General features: G+C 49.3%; 2 protein-coding genes and 1 pseudogene across 2 annotated transcripts in view; all 3 read left to right on the top strand.

The window, feature by feature from the left end:
* Positions 1-10745, top strand: part of LOC131557608 (lactosylceramide 4-alpha-galactosyltransferase-like) — a 16290-nt gene extending 5545 nt beyond the window's left edge. Inside the window, exons 2-3 of the mRNA XM_058804952.1 lie at positions 3689-3805; positions 9477-10745. Of these exons, the coding sequence (XP_058660935.1) occupies positions 9512-10603 (1092 nt within the window). The 5' untranslated portion in view covers positions 3689-3805; positions 9477-9511 and the 3' untranslated portion in view covers positions 10604-10745. The remainder of the gene's footprint in view (positions 1-3688; positions 3806-9476) is intronic.
* The window catches only part of LOC131557607 (lactosylceramide 4-alpha-galactosyltransferase-like), a 23971-nt gene extending 5568 nt beyond the window's left edge, over positions 1-18403 (top strand). Inside the window, exons 2-4 of the mRNA XM_058804951.1 lie at positions 3689-3805; positions 15221-15331; positions 17267-18403. Of these exons, the coding sequence (XP_058660934.1) occupies positions 17270-18403 (1134 nt within the window). The 5' untranslated portion in view covers positions 3689-3805; positions 15221-15331; positions 17267-17269. The remainder of the gene's footprint in view (positions 1-3688; positions 3806-15220; positions 15332-17266) is intronic.
* LOC131557606 (lactosylceramide 4-alpha-galactosyltransferase-like) lies at positions 3692-27830 on the top strand (annotated as a pseudogene).

Genomic DNA, 27830 nt, shown 5'->3' with positions numbered 1-27830 from the left:
GATTTTGTTTATTTTCTTGTGATTTAATGTTTCCATTGGCCTTTAAAGGAAAAGCTTAAAAAAGAAAAAATATTGGCCTTCTGGGAAAAACAAAAGCAAGGGCGAAACCTGTTGGCAGGTAGGAATGGAATAATGGATTTGACCTTCTCCATGAAGCAGCAGCAAAAATACTCTGGATCTTTTCTAATGTTAATCTGGGAAAATATCCTGGACTCAATATCACGGACTGTATTTAACAAAGCATTTAAACCCAGTGTTCCGCCTGACCTGTGTGGAAATGCTCTAAACTTGTCTTATTACACCTGGGGTGTGTTGCAGCCCTGTCTGCCCCTGGAAACTCTGGGATGGGTGTTCTGTGCCTTGCTCAGCCAACAGCACATTGCTGCAGCCGTGGGTGACCAACCACTGGGGCTGGAGCGGGATGGGGCTCTGGCAAGCGTGGGAGCTGCGTTGTGCCTGTTGGGATTGCTGCTGCCATGTGGCACAGGCTCCTGCACAGCAACTGCCACACGAACGGGACTGCGAAAAACCAAACAGGTTTATTCCTTGCTCTGGGTGCCACAGGAAAAGCACTCAACAGGTCAGTTCCTGGCCCCGTGGGAAGCGCAGCCTGGTTTCAGGGAGGGAGGACCTGGCTCTTGTCTCTGGCTGCTGTGATACTTCTTTGTTCCCAGGTCCTCTCTGTGTTGTCCCAGCTAAGTCCTAAAGCGCCTCTTTCTGACAGGACCAGGAGATTTATTAATGTTTGCTTTGCTTTTTAGGCAGTCACAAAGCACCGCTAAGGTAAAAACAGGAGTGAATTTCAGGCAAACACAGCTGCGTGTTTGCATTGGTGTGGCAGTCATTCCTGGGGTTGTGGCCTTTCCTCTTGCTTTATTTTCTCCACAGAAACTGCTAGGTGGAACCTCAGGGGTGCATCACCATCAGCTGTTGGGTAGCTTCTGATGAGACTTCATCAGACGTGATGGGAAGAAATGGAGCTTTTCCTCTGGCTTCAGGGGTGTTTGCAGTGCCCCAGAGGACTCTGTGGTTTCCCTGCTGCTTTCACAGCTGTTGCTGAAACAGCTGTTGGAATCTGCTGCACCTCTTTACTACCTGAGATACTTCTGTCTTTCTCTCCTGTTAAGCTGTGGAGAGTCTTTTAAAAAAACCAAACCAGATCATCGCTATTTCCTTGCTGTTTGTGAGGGAGAAGTGCTGAAGGAGAGCTAGTGCTTCTTAACTTCTCCCTCTCACAGCTGTGCTTCAGTCAAGCTGTTCTGTGGAAAGAAATGCTCAGGAAAACTTCCTATTTATTCTGTAGGCAAAGTTTTCTGCCTCAGATTACTGAGTAATCTCCCCTTTGTTGGCAACTTCTCCTTAAGCTGATTTAGTTGCGACACAAAGCTTTGGGAAGTCTTCACAGGTGTGTGGCATTGCTGGGATGTCTCTATCTTCCTGTTTAACTGGTAGAGAACCCTTTGGTACATGCTTAAGAGCTGCTTGGGATAAGCTCTTGACAGGTTTAAGCAAACAATAAAATATGGGATGGGAAGCCATCAATAAATTGTTGGCAAGTCCTTTGCATTCAAGTCGGTAAACGATGACATGGCACTTGGGATCATTCACCTTCCTTCTTTAAAGAATTTGTGAAGAACTGGACAGGTAATTTTTGGAAATCGATGTTACCACAAAGGGAAGGGAAATAAACATATGAGTAGCTCAGGAAGTCAGTAACCCTCACCATCTAATTTCTTTTTTAACCAGTTTTGTTTGCACTAGGTAGTGAAGAGCAGCTCACCAGCTGGTAATCCAACATTGAAATCCAAGTTTCATCCTTACAGGAAATAAAAAAACCCCTAGGGACTTCTCTGTATTTGAACACTGCAAAGTACTCTGTATGAGGCAGAACTGGCAGGGGTTGGGGAGCCAGGGCTGCAGGGCTCACCTGTGTGGAACGGGGCTGTGATTCCAGCTGGTTCCAACAAGCTCCAAACTAGACAAACCCAGCCCATTGCACACCAAAACCACAGCTGGTCAGAGCAGCACACTGCCTCTGCTTGAACGTTTTTAAGAAAGGCTGGAAGCTGTTAGGGACAGGATGGTGGGGTCTTGCTGTTTCTTGCAGCTGTATGAGAGAAAATGTGTGTTATCCTTTCAGGGTCCCAAGGAAAGCAGAGGGTCTGGAGGGAAGGGCAGCTGACTGGGAGGTGGCTGCTCCCTGGGCTGCTGGCCAGGTGATGTGTCAGGTACTGTAGAATGTGGCCAGTGGCCAGCCTGAGAAGCTGAAGGTGTCTTGGGAAATTCATAGAACAATAAGGCTTTTGTTCAATAGAGGAGGAAAGAAAATGAGAGAGAAAAAAATTTCATCAGAGAGTTTTTGTCTTGTTTTCAGCTGAAGAGCAATTAATCTGAATTGGAAAATTCTGTTATCAAGCTGACCCATAGCTTTCTTTAGGAGGCATAATATAGTTCTCCATTACATTATGCACATTTCTGGTTTGTCTGAGAACTTCTGTTTTTACCGGTGAATTGTATTGATTTTATTTCTTTTAAATTATGGAAACTTTTACCAAAAGACAAACAGGGATTAAAGCAGAGGAGACACTAAAATGTTCTGCATCTTTCAGACAACTTTTTTATCTCTTTCTTCAAAGAGTATATTCCTTGTGAAATTTTTCTGGGTTTTTAACTTTATTAAGAGCCAGGCACTTCTGAGAAAAGCATTTCCACACCGATGATGGTGCCCTTCAACGAAACTGTGTGTTTATACAGCTTAATTCATGCCATGACTGCTGTCCTTGGGCTCATGGAGGTTAGCTGGGACACGGGTGCTGTACCTCAAGGGGGAAACTAAGGGTGGGGCTGGAGATGCAGAACTGGCCAGTGCAGCAGAAGAGGAGCATGGAAGGATCAGGAAGGTAATTCTGGACCCAATTTCCTGGGCAGTGACTGAAGGATGATTATTTTCTCTGCTGCCTGAGAGCTCTCCTGTGCCAGGAGCTCTTGTGTTGGGGACATCCAGGACACACAGTAAGGAGTAATGCTCTGTAGGGCTCTTTTCCCCCTTTTAATTCTCCTCTTTGTTTTATCTCCTTCCTCCCAAAATGTGTAGTCTAGAAAGGCCATAGTGCAAAGTAGATTCTTGTGAGAAAGTACTGTTACCTGTCTTAATGTGATACATCTGGGGACTGAGCTCTGCCTAGGGCTGGTGTGTCCTCAGCAGGAGAGAAGAGGGGAATCAAAGCTCTCCCCATGCTCTCTTTGGATATGCCATTTATGAACATCACCCCTTTATTCTTTCATAGATACTTCAGGGTTATTTCTCTCAAGTGATTGTAACCATTCCCTTGTTCACTTGGCTCTTGGTCTCTGTTTTTGCTTTATAACCATTCCTGGAAATCAGATGAACAGGCAGAAGAAGAGAGAACTGCAGAAGGAAGTCACTCAGCTGCACCCTGCCATTACAGCCCAAGCTGAGATCTTGACATTTAAATTTGTGTATAATGACGAAGCCAAACAGCATCCTGTAATATGCTGGCAGAGGTACGAGAAGTATAAAGCACTCTTCAAAATGGCACCTATCACCAGAGGGAAAATTAAGTCTGGCAAGTTAAATATGGCAACACCATGAGACTATAGAAAACACTGCTTGAAAACAATTTCCAAAAGATAGTAAAGCTACCACTATTATTAATATTTTTTCCAGTTGCAGAAGGAATGTGAAGCCTGCTAGAGGGACAGAAGGTCGGTAGGGAAGGAGTTGGAAGGGAGTTCAGAGATCACTTTGAAACAACCCAGAATTAATTTCTGCATCTGGCTACAGGTAAGAGGAACTTGGGGGTGCTGGGCCCTGCTGTTTGTGAACAGAGAAAGGCTGGTGGGAGATGTGGTGGTTGGAGTCTGTCTTGGGCATAGTGGTCTTGAAATGAGTTTTCAATTCTTGAAGAAGTATGGAATGGAGTCACAAAACTTCTACCTTGGATTTCCAGACTTTGGCCTGCTCAGGGCTGAGGTAGTTCCTTGGGAGGCAGTCCCGAGGGACACTGGACATTCTCCAAGAAGAACCTCTGAAAGGCACAGGAACAGGCCAGCCCAATGTGCCATAAGACAAGTCAGCGGGGAAGAAAACTGGCCTGGATGAACAGGGAGCTTTTGATTGAACTCAAGGGGAAAAAATATATTTACAGCTTAGAAGAAGGAACAAGTGATTCAGGAAGATTACAAGGGTGTCATTAGGTTATGCAGGGAGAAAATCAGAAAGGCCAAAGGCCCAGCTAGAACTTAATTTGGCATATGCCACAAGAGATAGCACTTTTTTTTTCCAAATGCATTAATAACAGAGAGCCAAGGAGACTCTCCATCCTTTGTTACATGTGAGGGCATTACATGTGACTCTCCAGCCTTTATTACATTGCTACCAAGGATGAGGAAAAGGCTGAGGTACTTGATGCTTTCTTTGCTTCCGTCTTTAACTGAAAGACCAGTTATTATCAAGGTGTCAAGCCCCCTGAGCTGGGAGATAGGGACAGGATAACACCTCTGTAATCCAGGAGGAAACAGTGACCTGCTCTTCCACTTAAAATTGCACAATCTGTGGGGCCAGGTGGGATCCACTCAAGGGAACTGAGGGAGCGATGGACAAGCTCATGGAGCTGCTCTCCATCATTTACTGGCAGCCCAGGTCAACTGGGGAAGTCCCAGAAGACTGAGGGCTAGCCAGTGTGACACTCATCTACAAGAAGGCTGAAAGAGGACCTTTAGAGCCACAAGCCCATGAGCCTGCCCTCGATGCCAAGGAAGGCTTTGGAACAGATCATACTGAGCGTGACCAGCCAGGGGGCCAGGCCCAGCCAGCACACATCCATCAGAGGCAGGTCCTGCTTAACAAACCTGATCCTGCAAATTTCTGACTCTCTAAATGTACTGGCCATTTCCCTTCATCTTGGGCTACTGCTTCTTGTATTCAGGGAGGCTGATTGAAATGTGATGATGTTGCCATGTCTGGCTGTCTGATATTCTGTTTGTGGCCTTTGCCTATAAACAGCATCATTGATACTCTCTGTTGCAAATAACAGACCCTGTAGACACTTTTTCTGGACAGCTTCAGTGGGATACCATCATATCTGTGGCTGCTTTGTGTGCAGTGATCTGGGAACCAGCAGCTATCAAAACTGCCATATCATTTCTTCCCACAATCTGGTTGTTTGGGTTTTTTTTGGTAGAAAGTAGCTAATCTCATCCTCTGACTCTTTGCTCTGACTTGCTTCTTAATGCATCTTATCCCACAGAGTGTCTATCCAGCATTTCATTACAGCTATACAAGAGGGTGTGTACACTTCTTTCTTTTATTTCAGGAGAAAACATAGTTGTAAACCCATTCTAAGAGAATTGGAGATTGCAGGATTCATTCTGGAAAGGTGAAGTCATGATAAATACAGAAGATGCAGTTAAGAGACAGGTGCCTTAAATATTCTCTGCCTTCAGCTGCAGTATTTTATTGGTCTAATATACTACATTTACAAGATTTGCTCTGCTCTTACCTCAAACATTCACACGTGCTTAGTCTGCCATCCTCTCTGGGTTCAGGAGGAGGGACTCTAAAGCTGTTGGTAAAATGCTAAAAACTAATTCCCCTAAATACTAGGGGTATTTGCTGATGGATGCATCCCTGTTGGGCATCACTCTGTGTTTCCATGCCTAGCAGCCTGATTAGCTACCTACTGAATGCTGTTATTGTCCAATCTCACCTCTTCTACCCTCATTAGTAATGTAAATCTGGAGAAAATTGAGATCTTCAGCTGTTTTCTGGTAGGTCCCCAAAATACTTCTATCAGGCTCCTTGTGATGGCTGGAATTTATTGTTCCAGACTCTTAGCAGCTATCTAGGTATGCAAAGGTTTGCTGGACCTTTTTCCCCTCCTCTCAGTTTTTTCCAAGGCTAACGAAGCTGTGTTGCTCTGTTTGTGCTGGAGGTACATTTAAATATAGCTTTTGTAGTTTAATCCCATAAAGTAGTTGACAAAAATACACAAGAACAAGCAGTAATAAAACAAAGAAAGAAGTGCAGCTATACCGCAGTGTACTTTCATTTAGCCCATGAAGACTGGATGTTCATGACAAATTCTGGCTGATCTCTACCAGATCCTTCAGCCAGCCTCAGGCTAGACTCCTCCAGTGCTGGGTCCCTTGCTGCAAGAGCTGCCACTCTCTGCTTTGCTAACCCAGCAGTACTTTCCCAAAGTCCAGAAGGATATTTTTAGTGCCCAGAACTGCAGGAATGACAGTTGACATGGCTACAAGAGGGCCCAGCTATTGCTTGAAAATGTTGGGATCAACATAAGCATCTTGCCCAAGATGCAAAACCATCTCTAACCAGTTTCTCTGCATGTTCTGAGGTACAACAAAGAATTACACTGCAAATCCATTTTAGTTAATAGTATATTATGTAACTATAGATACACATATATTTGCTACTAGTTAAATCATCTCTTTACACCCTCTTTCCTGTAATTTTCTGGTAATTTGCAGGCCTATACAGCTTCATAGGCTAAATCTCCTAATTATCTAGGTATAAGCTGTATTAATTAAATCCTAGATGAGAAACAATAGCAAAGTCCTTATTAAAATCCTCCATTTATACACTGTTCTTGAAACAACACTTGCACTTCTGCAATATGGACAACTCTAGTTTTCCTGTAATCAGCTGATGACCTCTGGCTAAAACACTTGGTTTTACTTGGTATAGTAAGATTGAGGCCTGGAGGTTTTGAGAACTTTTGCAGAACTCATACTCTGAGAATTACACAGTTCTAATGTAATCATATAAAAACAACCCTAATTGCTTTCAGTGCAAAGTGAGAATGTAACATTTTGTTCTCTGACATCACAAATGCATGCCCTTAAACAATTTTTACAGGTCATTTCTTTCATTTGTTATGGAAAAAATTGTCTACTTCAACTGTTATATGGATCATATGACGTTTTATAAGACTATCACTCAGTAATGAAGTTTTTTTCTTATTAGGATTTATTTGTCAGGTTTCAGGGACTTCTGAATATCTGCTGTTACAATTTTAAAAGTTAAGGATCACAGGAATGCAGGATGCTTTTTTGGCTTCATTTAAGTTGGCTTCATGCACCATGCATGTTGTACCATCAATCTTAAAATTATCATCTAAATTGGGTTGCTTTCCTTTTTTGCTGTCTGTGATTTTGCTAACAAGGAAATATCAGTGAAGCACTGTTAGTCATATAGGGCAGGAAATCACTCTCCTCAGGGCAGGGTGGACTAAAAGTAGGCATGAGCATGTGCAAATCCATAACCAGCAGACTGGTGGCAGTCTTTCTATGGTGAAGTTACAAAATAATCTGTGGTGGCAGCCCTGTGTCTGTTTCCTTTGTTTTATCCATTTTGTGTTTGGAACAAGGGATGCTTGATGATTTTCTTATATCAGAGTTTACATTGTGCATTGAGATGCCTCTATGCATTTTGCAATTTTTATATGGACACATTTTTGTTTGCATATTTCAAAACCTGTATTGATTAACTTGGCTTTTAAATTTAATAAGCAAGGCCATGAAAATTATAGCAGCATTTTGATGGAAAGCACCTGGGCAGAAAAGGGTCTAGTCATCCCCTGGACCACCAAGCTAACCAAGAGACAGGAGATGTCCTCACAGCCTGTGGAGCATGGCCTGCAAGGTCATGGGGAGTGATCCTTGCCCACCACTCAGCACTGGTGGGACACACCTGGAGGGCTGGTTCAGGAATCCCAGGATGAGGGAGGCCCATCCGTACTGGAGCAAATCTGGCAAAGGGCCACCAAGGTGAGAAGGGGCCTGGAGCACACAGTGCATGAGGCGGGGCTGGGAGAGCTCTGCTGACTTGTCTTGGACTAGAGCAGGCTGGGCTGAGTGTTCAGGGTGTGAAACACCTGGCTGAAGGTGAGTGGGTGGGTGAAGGACACAAGTGAGACTTTCCTCTGTTCAATGCAGAGATGGCAGGAGACACAATGGGCACACCTTGAGGTGTGGCAAGCTAGAATGAAAGGAAGGCTGGTGAAACACTGGATCAGGTAGCCCAGAGTGGTTGTGGAATCCCTAGGCTGGGACAAGTTGTCGTGAGTCCATCCATGGTGCTGCCGTGCATGGAAGGATTTGGGGAGAGGAGAGAGGTCTGGGACACTACAGAGCAATAATTGTTTCAGGCAGTTGAGGAGGAACTGCAGCAGACCCTGAATTTAGTGGCTGTACTGATAAAGGAGGGATTTTATTAATGTGCCAGCAAGTCTCATGCAAGGGAATGTGAACCTCCCTTGATCACAGGGTCAAGGGGGAGCTGTCACAGAGTGAGGGACACCTGAATTTGGCCAAGTCCTTCCCTGACGTCCCTGGCATATGAGCGAGCACTCCTTAATGAATGATTAAAGTATTTGGTGAAAAGAGTGTGTTTGCAAGGGGGCATGCTGTACTTGGGGCTTGGGGTGGGAGCAGGCAGCTCTGTGGAAGGCTCAGCTCAGTTATTGTGGCAGCCCCAGAAGCAGCATGAGCACTGGGAAATTTTAGCAAAAGAGGAGAAAACAAATGAAGCCATTTTCCCAGCAGTCTAAAGCTCAAAGTGTAGCAACTGTGGGTTTTCAATTTCCTCCTTTTTCTTTAATTACTTTTTAACTAACTTGTTTGTTCCTGGTGCATCTTTGTGACCTTTGTATCAGCTACTCATTACGGATGAATGACGTCACATCCTACTCTTTTTTTCTACATGTATTCACCATTCATTTTCATAAAAAGCAAGTGACTATAGTGTAGTGGTCATCCTTACAGACTTTAATTTTTTAAACATCCTTTCAGCTAAGCAGGGAATTCTGTGGTATCCTGAAAGCAGGGACAGGTGAGTTTTGTGCCTTTTCTACAGCACCGGCTCTGTCCCACCAAGTCGGTGCATTTTTGTCTTCAACTGTTCAAAAAAATTATTTACAGGATTAACCCAGCTGTGGTGTGGAGGGTGGGGAATATAGAGAGGTCTGTATAAGGCAGGGTGGGTGGGATTTTGCTGCCTGTAGCACTGGCAGGATATGGTGGCATTTCTGTGCGGGAGGAGAAAACTTTCTGGGGATCCAGAGTTGATCATTCGTGTATTGGCTGTGACCCTCTGTCCCCCAAGTCCCAGTGCCTTACCTTAGGATACCACCCAGTGCATCTAAGAAGCCTTTTTCTGGGCACATGAGAACTTCCATATGTGACCCAGTGATCAAGGGAGATATAACAAACGCAACTCTGTGACCTGAGTTCTCTGTCCTCTTCGCAGCTTGTTTGGTTTCCTCCTCCCAGAATTTTTTGCATATGTGTCTCAGGTTCAGGTTGACCTGAAGTTCTAAACCATGACAGATGAATTCTCTAATGGTGTTCCCAGAGTTTGTTGTTGCACTGCTCTGAAGATGGAACACACACACTGCTGCCTTGTCTGTCAGGTTGTTTTCTTTCCTTCCCTTCAGGCTGTCTCGGGAAGCAGGCTCTGGCTGGAGAGAGAATGCTCAGGACGTCCAGCTGCATCCTAAAGCTGACCAGGGTGGTGCTGAGCCACAAGCCCTGTGCCCTATTTATCATCATCTTTGTGTTTGTATCCCTTGCCTACCAGAAGCTGTACTGGGGCATCGGGGAGGACCCAAAGAGCAGTGTCCCCACCTCCAGCTTGTCTGCTGAGAGGAGCTGTACTCACTATGTGCCTTCTGCCCTCGACATGGCTGGTGGGCCCTCTCCTTCCACAGGAAATGTGTTTTTTGTGGAGACCTCGGAGCAAACTGCCCCAAGTTACCTGTTCTCCTGCTCTGTGGAGTCAGCAGCCAGGACACACCCTGCATCAAGAGTTGTGGTGCTCATGAAAGGCTTGGCCAAAGGGAATGTCCGCTTGCCCAGGCACTGGGCTTTCTCCTTGCTCAGCTGCTTCCCCAACGTGGAAATCCTGCCTCTGGACCTCAAAGAACTCTTTTCTGGAACACCTCTGAAAAGATGGTACTTATGGCCTCTACGGCAGTGGGAGCCTCATTTTCTACCCAACCTCTCTGATGCCTGCAGAATTGTCCTCATGTGGAAATTTGGTGGCATCTACCTGGATACAGACTTCATCGTGCTTAAAAACTTACAGAACCTCACCAACGCCCTCGGCATTCAGGATGACCATGAACTGAATGGAGCCTTTCTGTCCTTTGAGGCCAAGCACAAATTCATGGAGCTTTGCATGCAGGACTTTGTGCAGAATTACAATGGCTGGGCCTGGGGGCACCAAGGCCCAGAGCTCCTAACTCGTGTCTTCAAGAAGTGGTGCTCCATCAGGACTATCAAGAGCATGAGCTGCAAAGGTGTGAGTGCTCTTGCCCAAGAAGTTGTTTATCCTATTCCCTGGCAGGACTGGAAGAAGTTGTTTGGGGCAGTCAGTGCCTTGGAGCTTCAGAAACTCCTTAAGAACACCTATGCAGTGCACATATGGAACAAACTGAGCCACGGGACCAAGTTAGAGATCCCTTCCCAGGCTCTGCTGGCTCAGCTCTATTCCCAGTTCTGCCCTGCCACCTACGCAAAGATGAAGCAGGACTCTGAAGAGTTGTCGAGGCGTGCAGTGTGACCTGGGGCCCTTGGCTGAAGGGACATTTCCCCAGCCCGAGGGAAACCGAGTGCCTTTGACCTTCCCTAGAGTGGCTTTTTACGCCCCAGAGCAGCTGTGTGACTGCTCTGTGGTTCTGTACCTGGCATTGCTGATATCTGCCTCTGATCCCCTGTGTTTCAAATTTACAGCAGAACCTGACTGCAGCCTCTCTTGCTGTCCTATACGGGACCTGTTGCTGCAGGGAAGGTTGTACTCCTTCAGCAGCATCTCTCAGCTGGTCCATTCTTGGTGTTCTCCAATGGCTCCTCCTGTGAATCCCAGCCTGAGCAGCCCCTTGTGATGTTTCAACAGCTGTAGGGACCCTTGGCTTGCTCTCTGTAGCATTTCTGACTTTGTGAATCACTGCCAGTCAGTGACAGAGGTCACAGATTGCTGGGGCTTGGATCAGAATTCCCTGGCTGGCAAAGATCCTTAACATGTGGGACAATAGATGAAGCATGTATGAAATTTGCTTTAAGAAGCACAAAACTGTTTAGATCCGTGTGTGGCTCACTGTGAAGCTGTTCTAAACTTCTGAAGTGAGGGAAGTTCAAATTATGCTTCCTACAGTTTCTAAATCCACAGCAGTGGCATGACTTGTCTGGGACTCCTCAGGAAACAAAAGAGACAAAAGCAGTTCTTTGAGGAGCAGAAATTATGAATGTCCTTGCTCTGCTGAAGTAGTTCTTGTGGATACCAACATCTAAGCAGCCATTGTCACACTCTAAAGGGGTTCAGCATTTCCTGTTCAGCAGTGCTGTGAGGAGGATTACATCCCTTTCATTGGAATATTGAGCCCCATGTGGAAGTCCAGAGGATGACATGTCCCCATGAACAGAAGGAACAAGTGAAGGGTTCCAAGCAGTGTCCTCAGGGACAAAAATAAAAACTTTGAAGCACATGAAGGTTGGAAAAGACCTCCAAGATCAGGGAGTGCAGCCTTCAATTCACTGTCACCATACCCACAAGCCTGTACCCCAAAGTGCCACGTGTTCTCATTTTTTGGAGCACTTCCAGGGATGCTGACTCCTCCACTTCCCTGGGGAGCCTGTGGCACATGGTGCTTAAGCACTCTGAAATTTTTCCTCGTGGCCAAGCTGAACCTACTGTGGTGCACAGAGTGCTGCAGTCAGCTCTGGGATCCCAGCACAGCAAGGACAGGGTGCTGCTGGAGCCAGTGCACAGCAGGGACACCAAGGGAATCAAAGGGATCAGAGCAGCTCTGCTGGGAGGAAAGGCTGAGGGAAGTGGGATTGTTCAGCCTGGAGCAGAGAAGGCTTTGGGGTGACCTAATCAAGGCTCTCCACTGCCTGAAGGGAGCTTAAAGGAAAGATGCAGACTGACTCTTTACAAAGGCCTGCAGTGACAGGACAAGGGGGAATGTCTTCACAGTGGCAGAGAGAAGGTTTAGGTTGGATATCAGGGAGAAATTCTTCCCTGTGAGGGTGCTGAAACTCGGGCACAGGGTGCCCAGAGCAGCTGTGGCTGCCGCTGGGCCCCTGGAAGTGTCCAAGACCAAGTTGAATGGGGCTCCAAGCGACATGGGATAGTGGGAGGTGTCCCTGTCCATGACAGGAGGGGTGGAACAAGATGATCTTTAGTGTCCTGTCCATTCCAGACCATTCTATTCATTTCCCCTCATCCTGTCCCTTGTTCCCTGGGAGCAGAGCCTGGCCCCCAGCTGGCTGCACCCTCCTGTCAGGGAGGTGTGAAGAGCAATAGAGCTCCCCTGAGCCTCCTTTTCCTCCAGGTTAAACACCCCCAGCTCGCTCAGCCGCTCCTCATCAGACTTGTGCTCCAGCCCCTTGCCCAGCTCCATTCCCCCCACTGGACGCGCTCCGGCCCCTCAGTGTCCATCCTGCAGTGCCAGGCCCAGCACTGGACACAGCACTTGGGGTGAGGCCTCCCCAGTGCCCACATGTGGCAGGGGCACAGTCACTGCCCTGCTCCTGCTGGCCACACCATTGCTGGCCCGGCCCAGCAGCCATTGGCCTTCTCACACACCTGGGCACGCACTGTGGGCCGGCAGGCCCAGGCCCTTTCCTGCTGGGCTCTTCCCCAGCCCCTCTGCCCCAGCCTGGAGCTGCTGGGGCTTGTGACCCAGGGGCAGGACCTGGCACTTCAGATCTTGTTCAGCCTCAAGGATATGAAAGGGGCCTGGCTCTGACAGTGGGCCCTGGGGCACAACACCAGGGACCCACTGCCAGCTGCATTACTTCCACTGCCACCCTCTGCCACCCACCATCCAAGCACTTTATTCCCAGCCAACAGGGAACCTGTTAAATCCATGGCAGCACACAGGGTGCCATTGCACTCCAGGTCATCTGGTCCATACCCTTCCCAGGCAATGAGGTCAGGCTGACAGGCCTCTGGTTCCCTCAGGTGTCCTTCCAAGCCTTCTCCAAGAGGGATGTCACATTGGACAACTTCCAGTCACCCAGGAGCTTTCCAGTTCACCGGGACTACTGATAAACAATGGAGACTGGAGCATTGTGGGCTGCTTCACGAGCTCCCAGCAGAAGGATGGCATCTGCCTAGACTTGTGCATGTCTGGGCAGCACAGCAGCTCACTGACAACTTCGTTCTGCAGAGTGGGGACGTTGTTCTGCTCCCTGTTTCTGTCTTCTCCCTCATGGGGATTTGATATGCGGAGGCTAACTGGGCTTTTGGTTAAAGGCTGACGTCATGAATGCATTGAGTGCCTCAGCCTTTTCCTCACCCCTGGAGGTTATGTTATGTTCCCACCCCAGTGTGCAATAAAGGATGGAGAATCTCCTGGGCCTCTTTTTGGTATTAATGCATTTGGAAAAGCATTTCTTTCTTAACTTTTATGCTGGTGGCCAGATTGACTTCTAGCTGAACTTTTACCTTTCTAGTTCTTCTCTCTGATTACCTTCCTGACATCCTTGTAGTCTTCCTGAGTTGCCTGACCCTTCTTCCAGAGCTGCTAAACTCTCTGTTCTTCCCTGAGCCCCAGTGGAAGCTTGCTGTTCATCCAAGCCAGTCTTCCCTGAACCAGTTTTCAGCACATTGCAATTGGCTCCTTCTCCACCTCTATGACCTCCTTCCTAAGGAACCTCCACCTTCCTGGGCTCCCTGGCCCCTCAGGACTGCCTCCCAAGGGATTCTCTCAACCCATGGTCCAAACAGACCAAAGCCTGTCCTCCACAAATCCAAGGCAGTCGTTTTGCTGACCCCCTTCCTCCTTCTTCCATCCCTTCTCTGAGAATTGAAATCAAATCGTGTCATAGTCACTGTACCCAAGACGGCCTCAGGCAACCTCACCTCCCCCCAGTGCTCCTCTGTTTGCGAACAGCAGATCCCCTGGGATGCCATCCCTGGTGGGCTCACCTGCCACCTGTGTCAGCAAGTTCTCTTCCATGTGCTCCAGGAATCTCCTGGAGTGTCTCCTGTCTGCTGGGTGGGATTCCAGCAGCCCCCTGGTAAGCTGAAGATGCCACTGAAGTTGTAGGCAGTCGATGATGTGGGGTCATCCATCTCCCCCTAATGCAAATCCTTGCCCACCACTCAGCACTGGTGGGACACACCTGGAGGGCTGGTTCAGGAATCCCAGGATGAGGGAGGCCCATCCGTACTGGAGCAAATCTGGCAAAGGGCCACCAAGGTGAGAAGGGGCCTGGAGCACACAGTGCATGAGGCGGGGCTGGGAGAGCTCTGCTGACTTGTCTTGGACTAGAGCAGGCTGGTCTGAGTGTTCAGGGTGTGAAACACCTGGCTGAAGGTGAGTGGGTGGGTGAAGGACACAAGTGAGACTCTCCTCTGTTCAGTGCAGAGATGGCACTAGACACAATGGGCACACCTTGAGGTGTGGCAAGCTAGAATGAAAGGAAGGCTGGTGAAACACTGGATCAGGTAGCCCAGAGTGGTTGTGGAATCCCTAGGCTGGGACAAGTTGTCGTGAGTCCATCCATGGTGCTGCCGTGCATGGAAGGATTTGGGGAGAGGAGAGAGGTCTGGGACACTACAGAGCAATATTTGTCTCAGGCAGCTGAGGAGGAACTGCAGCAGACCCTGAATTTAGTGGCTGTACTGATAAAGGAGGGATTTTATTAATGTGCCAGCAAGTCTTATGGAAAGGAAGGTGAACCTCCCTTGATCACAGGGTCAAGGGGGAGCTGTCACAGAGTGAGGGACACCTGAATTTGGCCAAGTCCTTCCCTGACGTCCCTGGCATATGAGGGTGCACTCCTTAATGAATGATTAAAGTATTTGGTGAAAAGAGTGTGTTTGCAAGGGGGCATGCTGTACTTGGGGCTTGGGGTGGGAGCAGGCAGCTCTGTGGAAGGCTCAACTCAGTTATTGTGGCAGCTCCAGCAGCAGCGTGAGCACTGGGAAATTTTAGCAGAGGAGAAGAGAACAAACAAAACCCAAATTTTTTCCTGCCACAGACTAAAGTGTAGTGACAATGAGGTCTGAATGTCCTCTGTTTTTTAATGATTACTTTATAACTAGATGGCTTCTTTGCCACGCTACGTACATCCTTTTTTTGAGCTACACACTGGAGTGACATCACATCCTTCATGTATATTGTTTTTCCATGTATTCAGACTTTTTCCTCTTGCCACTTCTTTTCAGAAAGAGGAAGTGCCAGAACACAGAATTGTTGGTGCCCTCACAGACACCAACCTCTTAAAACTCCTTTCCAGCTAAGCAGTGAATTCTGTGGTGTCTTGAAAGCGGGGACAGGTGAGTAGAGTTTGCAATTTCTTTCCAATGGAACATGTGTATTCAGAGGAAGAGACAGAGCCAGGCTTCCTGTATTTGTTTTGTAAATGAATTGAAATGGCTATTGCAGCATTGAAATTGTTGCCCTATCTGCTCCAAAAGCAGAAATGTATTTCTAACTTTATAGAGATGTGACGGGAGTAAAGTTTGGCCCTTTCCTCAAAATGCGCCGACAAGCTCAAACCTTGCTTGCAGTTAGATGAACGGGGCGCTTTCCTGCCCATCTACTGCACAGGAACTTCTCCCCAGGCCTGTGCTGCTCTCTCTTCCTATGCTTGCAAAGGAAAAACGTATTTACAGGGTTAACCAAGCAGTAGTGTGTGGAGGGTGGGAATGTTCAGGTGTCTGTATAAGGCAGGGTGGGCTGGCTTTGGCTGCCTGTAGCACTGGCAGCATATGCTGGCATTTCTGTGCGGGAGGAGAAAATTTTCTGGGGATCCAGAGCTCATCATTTGCGTATTGCGTGTCTCCTCTGTCCCCCTGTGCCTGGTGCAGAGTGGTGGCTCCATGCTCTGACATTTGGATGCCTCCCAGTGTGGCTGACAAGTCCCTTCTGGCCACAGGGGAAGCTCCGTATGTGAGCCCGGCACAGTGATCAAGGAGCAATGACAAATGGGACCGTGCCACCTGGGTGCTCTGTCATGTTCCCTGCCACTTTGGTTACAGCTGTTGGACTAAAGCTTTTCCCGTTTCCTGAACCTTTCTGTCCTGCAGGGTAGGGCTTTGGAGATGGAGCTCAGGGAGGCAGGAGAAATGATGGAATCCTTTAGGATGGAAGAGATCTTTGACTGCCTGCATCCAACCTCAAAACCCCCTCTGCCAAGACCACCACTAAACCCAGTTCCTAAGTGCCACACCTACGTGTCTGTTAAATGCCTCCAGGGACAGTGGATCCACTGCTTTCTTGGGCAGCTTGTGCCAATGCCTAGGGAACTCTTCCAGGGAGTAAAATTCTGAGTAATGTCCACTCTAACCTCCCTTGGCCCCACTTGAGACCATTTCCAATGGTCCTAAAAGCCACAGCCTTCCTCAAAGCTTCTTCATGTGCTCTTGCCTGTTGACCTTTGGGGCCCTGTGGTAGGCACAGGAGGTGCTGCTTCTGCTGCGCCTTGATTTCAGGAGAGGCAAGGGCAGCAATGATGATGCTGATGCTGAGGATAGAGCTAGACTGACTTATCTGTTTGTTGCTGCCTTGTTAAAAATCTCTTCCACTACAACCCTCCCTTTTGCCAGAAGAAGCAAGGAAGCTAAGGGCAGGAGAGCGGAGGGAATGTCTGTCCACCAGCAGGATCCAGTGGGAGAACTGAGCAGAGCAGAGCCAGTGTGACCTGCGCAGGGTTGGGAAGCAGCCTTGGAACTCCCTTTCCAAAGGCTCTTCTTGACCTTATTGTCTGCATCTGCCTCCTGAGCTGCCCTGCATCCATTCCTTTCTCACTCTCCATCCATCCTGCCAGGCTACGCTGGCATGGACAATGGGCCAGGCTCTCTGCAGGGGCAGCTGGTTGGTTTGGAAAGGCAGCAAGTGCCAGCTCAACAACTGGAAGGCTGAGACTTCTGTTTGGTTTGGGGGAAGGACACATTGTGTATCAGGAGAAAACAACTCTCCTCATGATAACCAGCTGTCAGTGGTCCGCAGTTCCACACAGAGTCTGTTGACAGGGCTCCAGGAATGGTCACAAGGAACATTGCTATTTCCTCCTGCCAGGGCTTTGCGTACGTGTCTCATGTCTCGTGTTGACAGTGACCTGAAGTTCTAGAGGGTGACAGATGAGTTCTCTAATGGTATTCCTAGAGTTTGTTGTTGCACTGCTATGAAGGTGGGACACACCTGTGAAGGAAAGCTCATACTCTGCTGCCTCATCTGTCAGGTTTTTTCTCTTTTTTCCTTCCCTTCAGATCATGACGGCTGTCTCGGGAGAGCAGCCTCAGGCTGGAGACAGAAAGGTCAGGATGCCCAGCTGCCTCCTAAAGCTGACCAGGGTGGTGCTGAGCCACAAGCCCTGTGCCCTTTTTACCCTCATCTTTGTGTTCATAGCCCTTGCCTACCAGAAGCTGTACTGGGGCATCGGGGAGGACCCAAAGAGCAGCGTCCCCACCTCCAGCTTGTCTGCTGAGAGGAGCTGTGCTCACTATGTGCCTTCTGCCCTCGACATGGCTGGTGGGCCCTCTCCTTCCACAGGAAATGTGTTTTTTGTGGAGACCTCGGAGCAAACTGCCCCAAGTTACCTGTTCTCCTGCTCTGTGGAGTCAGCAGCCAGGACACACCCTGCATCAAGAGTTGTGGTGCTCATGAAAGGCTTGGCCAAAGAGAACGGCTCCTTGCCCAGGCACTGGGCTTTCTCCTTGCTCAGCTGCTTCCCCAACGTGGAAATCCTGCCTCTGGACTTGACAGAGCTCTTTTCTGGAACACCTCTGGCACAGTGGTTCCTGCAGCCTCAGCGGCAACAGGAACCTCATTTTTTACATGTCCTCTCTGATGCCTGCAGAATTGTGCTCATGTGGAAATTTGGTGGCATCTACCTGGATACAGACTTCATCGTGCTTAAAAACTTACATAACCTTACCAATGCCCTTGGCATTCAGGGTGACAGTGTACTGAATGGAGCCTTTCTGTCCTTTGAGGCCAAGCACAAATTCATGGAGCTTTGCATGCAGGACTTTGTGCAGAATTACAATGGCTGGGCCTGGGGGCACCAAGGCCCAGAGCTCCTAACTCGTGTCTTCAAGAAGTGGTGCTCCCTCGGGACTATCAAGAGCATGAGCTGCAAAGGTGTGAGTGCTCTTGCCCAAGAAGTTGTTTATCCTATTCCCTGGCAGGACTGGAAGAAGTTGTTTGGGGCAGTCAGTGCCTTGGAGCTTCAGAAACTCCTTAAGAACACCTATGCAGTGCACATATGGAACAAACTGAGCCACAGGACCAAGTTAGAGATCCCTTCCCAGGCTCTGCTGGCTCAGCTCTATTCCCAGTTCTGCCCTGCCACCTACACAAAGATGAAGCAGGACTCTGAAGAGTTGTCGAGGCGTGCAGTGTGACCTGGGGCCCTTGGCTGAAGGGACATTTCCCCAGCCTGAGGGAAACCAAATGCCTTTTACCTTCCCTAGAGTGGCTTTCTACACCCCAGAGCAGCTGTGTGACTGCTCTGTGGTTCTGTACCTGGCATTGCTGATATCTGCCTCTGATCCCCTGTGTTTCAAATTTACAGCAGAACCTGACTGCAGCCTCTCTTGCTGTCCTATACGAGACCTGTTGCTGCAGGGAAGGTTGTACTCCTTCAGCAGCATCTCTCAGCTGGTCCATTCTTGGTGTTCTCCAATGGCTCCTCCTGTGAATCCCAGCCTGAGCAGCCCCTTGTGATGTTTCAACAGCTGTAGGGACCCTTGGCTTGCTCTCTGTAGCATTTCTGACTTTGTGAATCACTGCCAGTCAGTGACAGAGGTCACAGATTGCTGGGGCTTGGATCAGAATTCCCTGGCTGGCAAAGATCCTTAACATGTGGGACAATAGATGAAGCATGTATGAAATTTGCTTTAAGAAGCACAAAACTGTTTAGATCCGTGTGTGGCTCACTGTGAAGCTGTTCTAAACTTCTGAAGTGAGGGAAGTTCAAATTATGCTTCCTACAGTTTCTAAATCCACAGCAGTGGCATGACTTGTCTGGGACTCCTCAGGAAACAAAAGAGACAAAAGCAGTTCTTTGAGGAGCAGAAATTATGAATGTCCTTGCTCTGCTGAAGTAGTTCTTGTGGATACCAACATCTAAGCAGCCATTGTCACACTCTAAAGGGGTTCAGCATTTCCTGTTCAGCAGTGCTGTGAGGAGGATTACATCCCTTTCATTGGAATATTGAGCCCCATGTGGAAGTCCAGAGGATGACATGTCCCCATGAACAGAAGGAACAAGTGAAGGGTTCCAAGCAGTGTCCTCAGGGACAAAAATAAAAACTTTGAAGCACATGAAGGTTTGAAAAGACCTCCAAGATCAGGGAGTGCAGCCTTCAATTCACTGTCACCATACCCACAAGCCTGTACCCCAAAGTGCCATGTGTTCTCATCTTTTGGAGCACTTCAAGGGATGCTGACTCCTCCACTTCCCTGGGGAGCCTGTGGCACATGGTGCTTAAGCACTCTGAAATTTTTCCTCGTGGCCAAGCTGAACCTACTGTGGTGCACAGAGTGCTGCAGTCAGCTCTGGGATCCCAGCACAGCAAGGACAGGGTGCTGCTGGAGCCAGTGCACAGCAGGGACACCAAGGGAATCAAAGGGATCAGAGCAGCTCTGCTGGGAGGAAAGGCTGAGGGAAGTGGGATTGTTCAGCCTGGAGCAGAGAAGGCTTTGGGGTGACCTAATCAAGGCCCTCCACTGCCTGAAGGGAGCTTAAAGGAAAGATGCAGACTGACTCTTTGCAAAGGCCTACAGTGACAGGACATGGGGAAATGGCTTCAGAGTGGCAGAGAGAAGGTTTAGGTTGGATATCAGGGAGAAATTCTTCCCTGTGAGGGTGCTGAAACTCGGGCACAGGGTGCCCAGAGCAGCTGTGGCTGCCGCTGGGCCCCTGGAAGTGTCCAAGACCAAGTTGAATGGGGCTCCAAGCGACATGGGATAGTGGGAGGTGTCCCTGTCCATGGCAGGAGGGGTGGAACAAGATGATCTTTAGTGTCCTGTCCATTCCAGACCATTCTATTCATTTCCCCTCATCCTGTCCCTTGTTCCCTGGGAGCAGAGCCTGGCCCCCAGCTGGCTGCACCCTCCTGTCAGGGAGGTGTGAAGAGCCATAGAGCTCCCCTGAGCCTCCTTTTCCTCCAGGTTAAACACCCCCAGCTCGCTCAGCCGCTCCTCATCAGACTTGTGCTCCAGCCCCTTGCCCAGCTCCGTTCCCCCCTCTGGACGCGCTCCGGCCCCTCTGTGTCCATCCTGCAGTGCCAGGCCCAGCACTGGACACAGCCCTTGGGGTGAGGCCTCCCCAGTGCCCACATGTGGCAGGGGCACAGTCACTGCCCTGCTCCAGCTGGCCACACCATTGCTGGCCCAGCCCAGCAGCCATTGGCCTTCACACACATGGGCACGCACTGTGGGCCGGCAGGCCCAGGCCCTTTCCTGCTGGGCTCTTCCCAGCCCATCTGCCCCAGCCTGGAGCTGCTGGGGCTTGTGACCCAGGGGCAGGACCTGGCACTTCAGATCTTGTTCATCCTCAAGGATATAAAAGGGGACTGGCTCTGACAGTGGGCCCTGGGGCACAGCACCCACTGCCAGCTGCATTAATTCCACTGCCACCCTCTGGTCCCAGCCATCCAAGCACTTTATTCCCAGCCAACAGGGAACCTGTTAAATCCATGGGCTGAGAGGACTATGCTCTCCAGGAGAGCACTGTGGGAGCAGTGGTCAAAGGCTTTAGAATGCCCCGGTACACAGCATCCACAGCCTTTCCCCATCCATTGGCTGCTCATAGAAGGAGGTTGGGTCAGTCAAGCAGGACCTGCCTGACCTTGTGCTGGCTGGGCCTGATGCCCCAGTGGTGCAGCCCACAGGGTGCCATTGCACTCCAGGTCATCTGGTCCACACCCTTCCCAGGCAACGAGGTCAGGCTGACAGGCCTCTGGTTCCCCCAGGTGTCCTTCCAAGCCTTCTCCAAGAGGGATGTCACATTGGACAACTTCCAGTCACCCAGGAGCTCTCCAGTTCACCGGGACTGCTGATAAACAATGGAGACTGGAGCATTGTGGGCTGCTTCACCAGCTCCCAGCAGAAGGATGGCATCTGCCTAGACTTGTGCATGTCTGGGCAGCACAGCAGCTCACTGACAACTTCGTTCTGCAGAGTGGGGACGTTGTTCTGCTCCCTGTTTCTGTCTTCTCCCTCATGGGGATTTGATATGCGGAGGCTAACTGGGCTTTTGGTTAAAGGCTGACGTCATGAATGCATTGAGTGCCTCAGCCTTTTCCTCACCCCTGGAGGTTATGTTATGTTCCCACCCCAGTGTGCAATAAAGGATGGAGAATCTCCTGGGCCTCTTTTTGGTATTAATGCATTTGGAAAAGCATTTCTTTCTTAACTTTTATGCTGGTGGCCAGATTGACATCTAGCTGAACTTTTACCTTTCTAGTTCTTCTCTCTGATTACCTTCCTGACATCCTTGTAATCTTCCTGAGTTGCCTGACCCTTCTTCCAGAGCTGCTAAACTCTCTGTTCTTCCCTGAGCCCCAGTGGAAGCTTGCTGTTCATCCAAGCCAGTCTTCCCTGAACCAGTTTTCAGCACATTGCAATTGGCTCCTTCTCCACCTCTATGACCTCCTTCCTAAGGAACCTCCACCTTCCTGGGCTCCCTGGCCCCTCAGGACTGCCTCCCAAGGGATTCTTTCAACCCATGGTCCAAACAGACCAAAGCCTGTCCTCCACAAATCCCAGGAAGTCGTTTTGCTGACCCCCTTCCTCCTTCTTCCATCCCTTCACCGAGAACTGAAATCAAATCGTGTCACGGTCACTGTACCCAAGACGGCCTCAGGCAACCTCACCTCTCCCCAGTGCTCCTCTGTTTGCGAACAGCAGATCCCCCGGGACACCATCCCTGGTGGGCTCACCTGCCACCTGTGTCAGCAAGTTCTCTTCCATGTGCTCCAGGAACCTCCTGGAGTGTCTCCTGTCTGCTGGGTGAGATTCCAGCAGACCCCTGGTCAGTTGTAGATGTCACTGAAGTTGTAGGCAGTCGATGATGTGGGGTCATCCATCTCCCCCTAATGCAAATCCTTGCCCACCACTCAGCACTGGTGGGACACACCTGGTACTGGAGCAAATCTGGCAAAGGGCCACCAAGGTGAGAAGGAGCCTGGAGCACACAGTGCATGAGGCGGGGCTGGGAGAGCTCTGCTGACTTGTCTTGGACTAGAGCAGGCTGGGCTGAGTGTTCAGGGTGTGAAACACCTGGCTGAAGGTGAGTGGGTGGGTGAAGGACACAAGTGAGACTCTCCTCTGTTCAGTGCAGAGATGGCACTAGACACAATGGGCACACCTTGAGGTGTGGCAAGCTAGAATGAAAGGAAGGCTGGTGAAACACTGGATCAGGTAGCCCAGAGTGGTTGTGGAGTCCCTGGGCTGGGACGAGTTGTTGTGAGTCCATCCATGGTGCTGCTGTGCATGGAAGGATTTGGGGAGAGGAGAGAGGTTTGGGACACTACAGAGCAATATTTGTTTCAGGCAGCTGAGGAGGAACTGCAGCAGACCCTTAATTTAGTGGCTGTACTGATAAAAGTGGGATTTTATGAATGTGCCCACCAGTCTTATGGAAAGGCAGGTGGGCCTTCCTTGATTACAGGGTCAAGGAGCAGCTGGCACAGAATCAGGGACACCTGAATTTGGCCAAGTCCTTCCCTGACGTCCCTGCCATATGTGGGTGCACTCCCTAATGAATGATTAATGTATTTGTTGAAAAGAGTATGTTTGCAAGGGGGCATGCTGTACTTGGGGCTTGGGGTGGGAGCAGGCAGCTCTGTGGAAGGCTCAGCTCAGTAATTGTGGCAGCCTCAGCATCATTGTGAGCACTGGGAAATTTTAGCAAAAAAGGAGAAAACAAATGAAGCCATTTTCCCAGCAGTCTAAAGCTCAAAGTGTTCCAACACTGTGCTTTCAATTTCCATATTTCCTTTTTTTTTTTAATTACTTCTTTAATATCTGCTTTATTCAAAGTGAATCTGTGTGACCTTACCATCTGTTTGTTACTGGTTCCAAAAAGATGTTGCAGTCTCCCCCTTGCTTTTCTACTTCTGTTCCGACTCCATCTCCCATCAGTAATTTTCCAAAGGAGAGGGAGCTGTCGGACCGTAAATTTCTGATCACCCTCTCAGATTTTAATTTCATAGATATCTTTTCCTGCTGAAGAGGGAACTCTGTGGCATCCCTGAAAGCAGCGACAGGTGAGTTTTGTGCCTCTCTTCAACACGGGCTCTGTTCTAACCTAGTCTGTGCCTCTTTGCCTTCTACTGCTAAAAAACTTTTTCAAAGGGTTAATCCGGCTGTGGTGTGTCGAGGGTGGGGAATGTTCAGGTGTCTGTATAAGGCAGGGTGGGCTGGCTTTGGCTGCCTGTAGCACTGGCAGCACATGCTGGCATTTCTGTGTGGGAGGAGAAAACTTTCTGGGGATCCAGAGCTCATCATTTGTGTGTTGGCTGTGTCTCCTCTGTCCCCCTGTGCCTGGTGCAGAGTGGTGGCTCCATGCTCTGACATTTGGATGCCTCCCAGTGTGGCTGACAAGTCCCTTCTGGCCACAGGGGAAGCTCCGTATGTGAGCCCGGCACAGTGATCAAGGAGCAATGACAAATGGGACCGTGCCACCTGGGTGCTCTGTCGTGTTCCCTGCCACTTTGGTTACAGCTGTTGGACTAAAGCTTTTCCCGTTTCCTGAACCTTTCTGTCCTGCAGGGTAGGGCTTTGGAGATGGAGCTCAGGGAGGCAGGAGAAATGATGGAATCCTTTAGGATGGAAGAGATCTTTGACTGCCTGCATCCAACCTCAAAACCCCCTCTGCCAAGACCACCACTAAACCCAGTTCCTAAGTGCCACACCTACGTTTCTGTTAAATGCCTCCAGGGACAGTGGATCCACTGCTTTCTTGGGCAGCTTGTGCCAATGCCTAGGGAACTCTTCCAGGGAGTAAAATTCTGAGTAATATCCACTCTAACCTCCCTTGGCCCCACTTGAGACCATTTCCAATGGTCCTAAAAGCCACAGCCTTCCTCACAGCTTCTTCATGTGCTCTTGCCTGTTGACCTTTGGGGCCCTGTGGTGGGCACAGGAGGTGCTGCTTCTGCTGCGCCTTGATTTCAGGAGAGGCAAGGGCAGCAATGATGATGCTGATGCTGAGGATAGAGCTAGACTGACTTATCTGTTTGTTGCTGCCTTGTTAAAAATCTCTTCCACTCCAACCCTCCCTTTTGCCAGAAGAAGCAAGGAAGCTAAGGGCAGGAGAGCGGAGGGAATGTCTGTCCACCAGCAGGATCCAGTGGGAGAACTGAGCAGAGCAGAGCCAGTGTGACCTGTGCAGGGTTGGGAAGCAGCCTTGGAACTCCCTTTCCAAAGGCACTTCTTGACCTTATTGTCTGCATCTGCCTCCTGAGCTGCCCTGCATCCATTCCTTTCCCACTCTCCATCCGTCCTGCCAGGCTACGCTGGCATGGACAATGGGCCAGGCTCTCTGCAGGGGCAGCTGGTTGGTTTGGAAAGGCAGCATGTGCCAGCTCAACAACTGGAAGGCTGAGACTTCTGTTTGGTTTGGGGGAAGGACACATTGTGTGTCAGGAGAAAACAACTCCCTTGTGATGACCAGCTGTCAGTGGTCCGCAGTTCCACACAGAGTCTATTGACAGGGCTCCAGGAATGGTCACAAGGAACATTGCTATTTCCTCCTGCCAGGGCTTTGCGTACGTGTCTCATGTCTTGTGTTGACAGTGACCTGAACTCCTAGAGGATGACAGATGGGTTCTCTAATTGTGTTCCTAGAGTTTGCTGTGCATTGCCATGATGGTGGGACACACCTGTGAAGGAAAGCTCATACTCTGCTGCCTCATCTGTCAGGTTTTTCTCTTTTTTCCTTCCCTTCAGATCATGACGGCTGCCTCGGGAGAGTGTGGAGAGCCTGGTTCAAGCATGGCTTAAAGAAAGAGGCCATGAAGTTATACAGCTGATGGGAAAGTAAAAGGTAGCTGTAAAGCAGCAGTTCCCAGGCTTGATTTTATAAATAACTAGTTTCTCAGGCACCTTTTCTATAAACAGCAGGATTCTCAGACAGTCTTCTCATAACAGTCCTTGGCTGCTCTGGGAACAGATATGAAGGTTTTGAGAACTTTTCATATCACAGTGAGAACACTAATTTTGGTTTCAATAAAGAACCACGGGTATTATAAACAAAAGGAGGAGTTAGAGTTTTCTCTGTGGCCTATCGTGAGCTCGGATTTTGCAATATGCATGAAGTTAATTAACACTATTATAAAGGGTGACTGATTTGATCAATAAATCGGAGTCGATGCTGATCAACAACAAGATGGGTCGTCTCCCTTCGCTTTCAACAGGAGAGCAGGCTCTGGCTGAAGAGAGAAAGCTCAGGATGCCCAGCTGCCTCCTAAAGCTGACCAGGGTGGTGCTGAGCCACAAGCCCTGTGCCCTGTTTATAATCATCGTTGTGTTCGTATCCCTTGCCTACCAGAAGCTGTACTGGGGCATCGGGGAGGACCCAAAGAGCAGCGTCCCCACCTCCGGCTTGTCTGCTGAGAGGAGCTGTGCTCACTATGTGCCTTCTGCCCTCGACATGGCTGGTGGGCCCTCTCCTTCCACAGGAAATGTGTTTTTTGTGGAGACCTCGGAGCAAACTGCCCCAAGTTACCTGTTCTCCTGCTCTGTGGAGTCAGCAGCCAGGACACACCCTGCATCAAGAGTCGTGGTGCTCATGAAAGGCTTGGCCAAAGAGAACGGCTCCTTGCCCAGGCACTGGGCTTTCTCCTTGCTCAGCTGCTTCCCCAACGTGGAAATCCTGCCTCTGGACTTGACAGAGCTCTTTTCTGGAACACCTCTGGCACAGTGGTTCCTGCAGCCTCAGCGGCAACTGGAACCTTATTTTTTACATGTCCTCTCTGATGCCTGCAGAATTGTGCTCATGTAGAAATTTGGTGGTATCTACCTGGATACAGACTTCATCATGCTTAAGAACTTACATAACCTCACAAACGCCCTCGGCATTCAGGGTGACAGTGTACTGAATGGAGCCTTTCTGTCCTTTGAGGCCAAGCACAAATTCATGGAGCTTTGCATGCAGGACTTTGTGCAGAACTACAATGGCTGGGCCTGGGGGCACCAGGGCCCAGGGCTCGTAACTCGTGTCTTCAAGAAGTGGTGCTCCATCAGGACTATCAAGAGCATGAGCTGCAAAGGTGTGAGTGCTCTTGCCCAAGAAGTTGTTTATCCTATTCCCTGGCAGGACTGGAAGAAGTTGTTTGGGGCAGTCAGTGCCTTGGAGCTTCAGAAACTCCTTAAGAACACCTATGCAGTGCACATATGGAACAAACTGAGCCACAGGACCAAGTTAGAGATCCCTTCCCAGGCTCTGCTGGCTCAGCTCTATTCCCAGTTCTGCCCTGCCACCTACGCAAAGATGAAGCAGGACTCTGAAGAGTTGTCGAGGCGTGCAGTGTGACCTGGGGGCCCTTGGCTGAAGGGACATTTCCCCAGCCTGAGGGAAACCAAATGCCTTTTACCTTCCCTAGAGTGGCTTTCTACACCCCAGAGCAGCTGTGTGACTGCTCTGTGGTTCTGTACCTGACATTGCTGATATCTGCCTCTGATCCCCTGTGTTTCAAATTTACAGCAGAACCTGACTGCAGCCTCTCTTGCTGTCCTATACGAGACCTGTTGCTGCAGGGAAGGTTGTACTCCTTCAGCAGCATCTCTCAGCTGGTCCATTCTTGGTGTTCTCCAATGGCTCCTCCTGTGAATCCCAGCCTGAGCAGCCCCTTGTGATGTTTCAACAGCTGTAGGGACCCTTGGCTTGCTCTCTGTAGCATTTCTGACTTTGTGAATCACTGCCAGTCAGTGACAGAGGTCACAGACTGCTGGGGCTCAGATCAGAATTCCCTGGCTGGCAAAGATCCTTAACATGTGGGACAATAGATGAAGTGCCTATGAAATTTGCTTTAAGAAGCACAAAACTGTTTCGATCTGTCTGTGACTCACTGTGAAGTTCTAAACTTCTGAAGTGAGAAAAGTTCAAATTATGCTTCTTAAAATTTCTAAATCCACAGCAGTGGCATGACTTGTCTGGAACCCCTCAGGAAACAAAAGCAACAAAAGCAGATCTTTGAGGAGCAGAAATTATGAATGTCCTTGCTCTGCTGAAGTAGTTCTTGTGGATACCAACATCTAAGCAGCCATTGTTACACTCTAAAGGGGCTCAGCATTTCCTGTTCAGCAGTGCTGTGAGGAGGATTACATCCCTTTCATTGGAATATTGAGCCCCATGTGGAAGTCCAGAGGATGACATTTCCCTATCAACAGAAGGACCCAGTGCAGGGCTCCAAGCATTGTCTCCAGGGACAAAAATAAAAATTCTGAAGCACATTGTCCTGGGGTGACGTTATGATGCTTGTATCCCCATTCATATGTTCTGTGCCTTTAAGACCGGCTCTGAAGAGTGGAAGTTTTGTTTGGGTTTCTCTTATCAGGGACACAGAGACGGGCAGTACATAGGGCTGTTTTGGCTTCTTGCTTTCAGCTTGCTGCTTTGCTTGCTCACTTTTCTGCTCTTGCTTCTGCTCTTGCTTTTGCTTCTGCTTATTAGCTAGTTTAGCTAAACAGTCCAAATTCCTTCCCGGACTGTTTCTCCTCTCCTGTTTCTGTGACCATCTCAAACCTGCTCCGGACTGGGACCTGGGAACATCGAGAGTTTGCACCGTTTTGGCCTGCAGCAGCTGCCCCAATCCCGGA

This window comes from Ammospiza caudacuta, chromosome 5, assembly GCF_027887145.1.
Source record: "Ammospiza caudacuta isolate bAmmCau1 chromosome 5, bAmmCau1.pri, whole genome shotgun sequence".
Lineage (NCBI taxonomy): Eukaryota > Metazoa > Chordata > Aves > Passeriformes > Passerellidae > Ammospiza > Ammospiza caudacuta.
The sequence above is the reverse complement of the archived record's forward strand: the minus strand, read 5'-3'. Positions and strand labels throughout refer to the sequence as shown.